This window comes from Chinchilla lanigera, unplaced genomic scaffold (genome assembly GCF_000276665.1).
Source record: "Chinchilla lanigera isolate Chin_1 unplaced genomic scaffold, ChiLan1.0 scaffold00016, whole genome shotgun sequence".
In the NCBI taxonomy this organism is placed as follows: Eukaryota; Metazoa; Chordata; class Mammalia; order Rodentia; family Chinchillidae; genus Chinchilla; species Chinchilla lanigera.
The window spans coordinates 11,158,535-11,164,667 of NW_004955417.1; the positions used below are offsets into that span (position 1 = coordinate 11,158,535).

The 6,133-nt window shown below is 43.6% G+C and overlaps 1 protein-coding gene across 1 annotated transcript in view; it reads left to right on the forward strand.

Annotated features, from left to right (window-relative positions):
- Positions 1 to 914: 914 nt before the first annotated feature.
- The window catches only part of Ndufaf6 (NADH dehydrogenase (ubiquinone) complex I, assembly factor 6), a gene marked incomplete at its 5' end in the record, with an annotated part of 20,875 nt that continues 15,656 nt past the window's right edge, over positions 915 to 6,133 (forward strand). Inside the window, 2 exon segments of the mRNA XM_013512780.1 lie at positions 915 to 1,014; positions 3,705 to 3,827. Of these exon segments, the coding sequence (XP_013368234.1) occupies positions 915 to 1,014; positions 3,705 to 3,827 (223 nt within the window).

Sequence of the window (6,133 nt, forward strand, 5' to 3'; positions counted from 1 at the left end):
TTCTTCCTACAGCATAGGTAGTCATTAGTTTTAAAGGCTGCACGAGCCACCTTTGCGCTCTGTTAATAGGTTCTGCACTGTTAGAAGCAGTTTACAAGCAGTCTGTTACAGATGCTAACAGTGCCTGGCACACAGTTAAGGGACAGTGTAAGTCACTGTTATCTGGGGTAATAGACAAGAAAACAGGGTCTGGGAAAGGAAGTTTGCTTGAGGTTCACTAAAGTAAATCAATAAAGTAAGTGACCGAGGCGGTTTGTGTCCCAGTAGCCCTAGGAAGCCTGGGCATTTGGGAGTCGATTCTTAATTATCTGTGGAGGTGGGTTGTGCCTATCTTGGAGCCCATGCCTGACTGTTGAGATCAGTGGCTAAGCTGTTTGCAGAAGTGTACAGTGTCAGGTTTTAAAGTTCCTGGTCTCAAGGGCTTCTGAGAAATACTGGGATGACTGAGCTACCTTAGATTTGATTGGACAGGTAAAATACATGTATTGAGAGAGAGACAGAGAGAGAGTGTGCGCTGGTGATCAAATTCAGGGTCTCATGCATGCTCGGAAAATATTCTTCCATTGAGCCACACCTCTAGCCCCTCATTATTTTATTGTTTTTGACAGGGTCTTGCTATGGTGCCCTGGCTGACCTCCAACTGCTGGACTCCTACCGCAGGCTCCTGAGTAGTGGGGAGAACAGCCATACTGCACTGTGTTTAGCCTGACATTATTATTTTGATTCTCAAATTGCTGCAGGCTCTGTCAAGCTAGTTTGTGTGTTCTTTTGACAAGTTTCCTCCGTTCCTTGAACGTTTCTTTATTTTGTGCTCAAGAGGAATGTTTCAGGCTTGCTTTGTAATTTTGGTCAGTATTGTGTGCAGTAGGGGAAGTAAAGAATAACTATCTTTTTCTCTCCCATGTTTGTTACAGGAAACGTGATTATGAAAGTTATTTATGCTCCCTGCTGCTCCCTGCAGAATCCCGAAGCTCTGCTTTTGCACTGAGGGCCTTCAATGTGGAACTGGCTCAGGCTGGTATTAAGATACCTTAAGCTCTTACTTGCAAGATGATGATACAATGTACTTAATGCTAAAGGATAAAGAAATTATGGTAGTTGTAATTTATACCTGAGATGTGTTTAAGGTTTCTACTGGTAGTTTTCTACCAGTACTTTTTCCTGCTATTTAGACTTAATTCAGTACCAAAAATAAAAGTAGCTAATGACCTTAATGTTTCTGGAAATTGCTGTCTAGAGTTTTAATTTCTTTTTCTGAGGATATTAACACTGTAAAGTTCAAAGTACACATTTGTCTGTTGATTGAATAGGTTAATCACAGTAGGACTGTGTATTTTCTCTGGTAATTGCATAATGTACATGTGTATAGCAATTTTTTGAAGCAATTTTTATTTATTTATTTATTGTTTTGTTTTGTTTTGTTTTTGTTTTCTGGTACTGGGAATCAAACTCACGACCTTGTGCTTGCTAGGCAGACGCTGTGCCGCTGAGCTAAATCCCCAGCCCCTGAAGCAATTTTTAAATTGAAGTTTTATCTTTAACGTGAAGTGGGGAAAGGAAGCAATTCTAGCAAACCCAGATCTTAGAGTATATTCAGTTTTGTGTAAGAAACAAAGAAGTCTTTTTTCTTCAAATGTAGTAAATGGTGTGGATATAAAACAAATTGAAATGGGAGCTAGAAGTGGGGGAGTTTAGGTAGAATGATCTTGGTCTTCTCGTAATTGAATGGAGAGGTCAGATACTGGGACCGGAGGGGCTGGGAAGGGTACAGCGTTTTGAAGAGAGTGGCAGATCTGGCGCAGGTTCTGTGTTGAACGTGATAGGAAGGGAGGAGACAAACGATGTACCTACAGCACCAAGGCACAACTGAGATCACAACCCTGAATCTGCAAAATCTGTACTAGCTGTTTTTTCCTCTGGTGTATTCCTGTCAACTGTGAGTCAGCGTTTTTCACCTTATCCTTTCTCAGGTATAAATTGTACATCAGCATGTTCACCCAGTCACAGTTTTTATTTTATTTTATTTCTTCAGTTACTGGAGACTGAACCCAGGATCTCACACATGCTCTGCAGGCAGGCTACCACTGAGCTGAAAAGACCCTGCACTCAGTGACCAAATAGATAACTGCATAATGTATCAGATGAGATAAGTGCTGTGGAGGGTACTGCAGCAGGATAAGGGGCCAGAGAAGGCTGAGGACAGCAGCAGTTCGTATTTAACGCAGGCCGGTCAGGAAAAACCGCGCTGAGAGGGTGGCGTTGGAGCTGAGATGTGAAGGAGGTGCAGAGTGAGCTGCGCGGGTATTTGGGCAGTCTTCTAGGTGGAAGGAACAGTAAGCACACAGCTTCTGAGGTGCCCTGTGCCCGGTACATTCAGAGAACATGAAGGCCAGTGTGGGCAAGCAGGGGTGGGAGGGGAGTGTAGGAGGAGATCAGATTAGATCTGACTGGATACTGGGGCTTGGAGACCACTGAGCTCCTTTTGGCCTTTACTCTCAATGGGGAGCCACTGGAGAGTCCTGAGCAAAGAGAGACATCACCTCTGGTCATGTGTTTAAAAGGCTCACCCTGCTGCAGTACTGCTATAGTGTAAGCCACTGAGACCCGACCATTGAACTTTGCTAAGAAATCTACCCTTCCCAGAATCATTAAACAAACAAACAAATAAACAGACAAACACTGTTTGTTTGCAGTGCTGGTTGACAAGGCCGGGACTTCGTATGTACTAGGCAAAGGCTCTACCACTAAGCCACGCCCCTCCTCCACCCTGACCCCCTGAAAAACTATTGGAGAATAATTTTATTCTTTTTTTGGCGGGGGGGGGTGGTGGTGGGGGCGTTTCTGGTACCAGGAATCGAACTCATGACCTTGCGCTTGCCAAGCAGGTGCTGTGCCGCTGAGCTAAAGCCCCAGCCCTTGGAGAATAATTTTACACACAGAAAAGGATAATACAAATAAGATCCATTACCTTTTTGTCAATATTTTGCCCCATTTGATACCTGGGTTTTTTTTGTGGTACCGGGAATCGAACTCATGACATCACGCTTACCAGGCAGACGCTGTGCTGCTGAGCTGTATCCCCGGCTCATTTGCTTTGCATTCTGTATATACATATATTTTTTATTAGAACATGTATGTAGTACATCGTGCTCACATTCCTCTTGAGTTGGTACATGTATATAACACATCTTAATTTTTTTTTAAAATTCTCTTTTCTTTCTCTCCCTCCCATTCTTCCTATGTCTTGGTCCTCTTCCTATGTGCAAAAGGTCTGTCTCATTGTTTTCTATTACCTATCTTTTATTTTGCTCCTCATTTATGTTTTGGGTTTCTCATATAAGATACATACAACAAAATTCACTCTGTGGCGTATAGTTGTACAGGTTCTAAAAAATGTGGGGTCGTGTGTTCACACTGTAATCACGATAGACTACTGTTCCATTAATTAATATATTCATGATGGGGGCATAATTCATATGTCTTGCTGCCAGGCACCCTGAACCACCAGAGGTAACGCACATGACTGCCTCATCAGGCGGCATGGGGCAGTCCCATCGTGTGACACAAGCTGCTTGATGGGACAGTGATGCGTGTACCACCAGTGGTTCAAGCCAGTGGGAGCATACTGACTCAAAGAATCGCTTCAAAAATGGTCTTTGAGACTGTACACAGTGCATTTGTTAAAGTTGTAACCCTGTTTATAGGTGAAGGACTCAGTTTCTGAGAAAACAATTGGATTGATGCGAATGCAGTTTTGGAGAAAAACTGTGGAAGATATATACTGTGACAAGCCACCCCATCAGCCTGTGGCCATTGAACTATGGAAGGTAAAAAAAAAAAAAGAAGAAGAAACGGCTGCTTTTCGTTTGTGAGAGCCTACTTTTTGTGATGATGGTGGTATATACCCTGAAAATTGTCATAAGCTAATGTAATGTTCGGATCCATGTTAGTTTTGGCAGAGGAGTTTACCATCATCCACTGATAATTTGAAGAGGTGTTTGGTATGTTTCTTTTTGTGTGTATGGGGGAGTGTAGTGAGCTTTTAAGGCAGGGCCTTGCTCTATAGTTGAGGCTGGCCTTTGAGGCTGGCCTGGACTCAATACGTGGCCCCAGGTTGGCCTCAGATTTGTGATCTTCCTGCCTCAGGGTCTGGTGTATTTCTTTATTAAGGGAAAAAAAGGATTTGGTGTCTTATGGATTGTTTATGTATTTCTTCATGTTTAGTTGTAGAATTGAAATCCTGCAAATTTTGATGCAGTGAAAGGTCAGTTTTCTATTCTGTCTGCCCAGTAGCTCCTTACACCAGTGTCTGGGCTTTAAATCTAGATTCTGGACTGTAGAACAACATACATTAGTCTTTTGTGAAAGGAGACCCACTCAGCATATTCCACAGACACATCTAAAACTACTTTGTAGACCTGCCCATTTGTGGATGAATTTTGGCTATGAAGGGAATGGGAACCTGTAGGCTAGAGCAGTGATGGCCAACCTTTTAGAGCTTTCAGTGAGACCAGCAGCCTGGGCTAGAGTACTGTTTGTGAAGCTAGATGTGTGCAGTGAATGGTTTTATATCGAAGCAGGCATGCAGATCCCTCATTTGTAAATGACCATGCATCGTTTAGAAATATGCTAAACCAGTGGTGGCAAACCTGTGGCATGGGTACTGTAGCCTGCTGTTTGTTATCATTGAAAGCCCTGAAAGGTTCGCCAACACTGTTGGGTAAACTGTGAATGCAGGAAGGGAACTAGGTGTCTTTTGTCACTGATCCGTGACCCCATTGTAATGTGATAAGAGCCAGAAGAAGGCTTCTGTAACAGGAGCGGTCGAGAGATCTGACAGTGGTACGCCTCTTCTCAGGGGTGTGTGTCAGCAGAGGCAGGCCTGGTTCTGAGGCCCCAGATTGACCCCACTGAGCCCCAGTAAAGATTCCCTGGCCCCCACCCTGGGAACTGAGAAGAAAAAGTGGATGGGAAGCTGTGAGTATTAGATTAGTTGTTTACCTCTTCCCCTTCCACTTCAGGAGCCTCAAGCCAGGTGACTCAGAGTAGAGAAAAGTTTCTCTAAACTCCAGAAACCCTTCCTGTTTGTTATTTTGCACATAAGCCTGACTACAGTGGAGGTTTGTAACATTTGCATCAAAGATTCTGGCCCTAGCCGAGCATGGTGGTACATGTCTGTAATCCCAGCACATGGGAGGCTGAGGCAGGAAGATCTCCATGAGTTTGAGGCCATTCTGGGCTACATAATGAGTTCAAGGCCAGCCTGAACTACATAGTGAGACCCTGTCTCAGAGAGAAAGGAAGAAAGGAAGGGAGAAGGGGAGAAAGGGGAAAGAAAAGAAAAGAAAAAGATCAATCAATCCTGGCCTTTGTCAGGAGTATGGTGGAAGAGCAGAGATTCCTTTAATGCAAATTTATCTTTCTTTGGCTTCTCTTTAATTTATCTTTCTTTGGCTTCTCTTTAAAAACTAGAGGATACATCTGAATTACAGCATGTTTACATATGTGCCAATTTAGGATTACCAGTTTGTCCTATTTTAATAAGATGTTCACATTGTGTGTGTGTATAGGGTACCAGGAATTGAACTCAGGACCTCATGCTTGCCAGGCAAGTGCTGCTCTGCTGAGCTATATCCCTGGCCCCAGATGTTTATTCTTTTTAAGCAGTATCGGGCTCAAACCCAGGGGTGCACTACCACTGAGCAGCCCTTTTTATTTTGTTATTCTGAAGCAGCATCTTGCCAGATTGTCCATGCTGGCCTTGAACTTGGGATCCTCCTGCTTCAGCCTCCCAAGTAGCTGGGAGTATAGATGTTCACCACTGAGCCTGGCATTACGGAGTCTTTGAAGTCAGATTCTGTTACAGAGAGGGGCTGGTGACATTATGTTGTCTAGAGAGCACTTTCCTGCTATAGTGTTTCACTGGTATTTTCAGGGTACAAAATAGTTGAGTATTTATAATCTCCTCGCCCTGCCCCTAGTCTCACTAAATTGCTAAATTGCCCAGGCACAATTCTTCTTCCTCAGCCTCCCAGAGTGCTGGGATTGCAGGTGTGTACCACCATGCAAATATTTGTCATTTCTTTTTTTTTTTTTTTTTTTTTTGGTTTTTCTCCGGTACCGGGAACCAAAC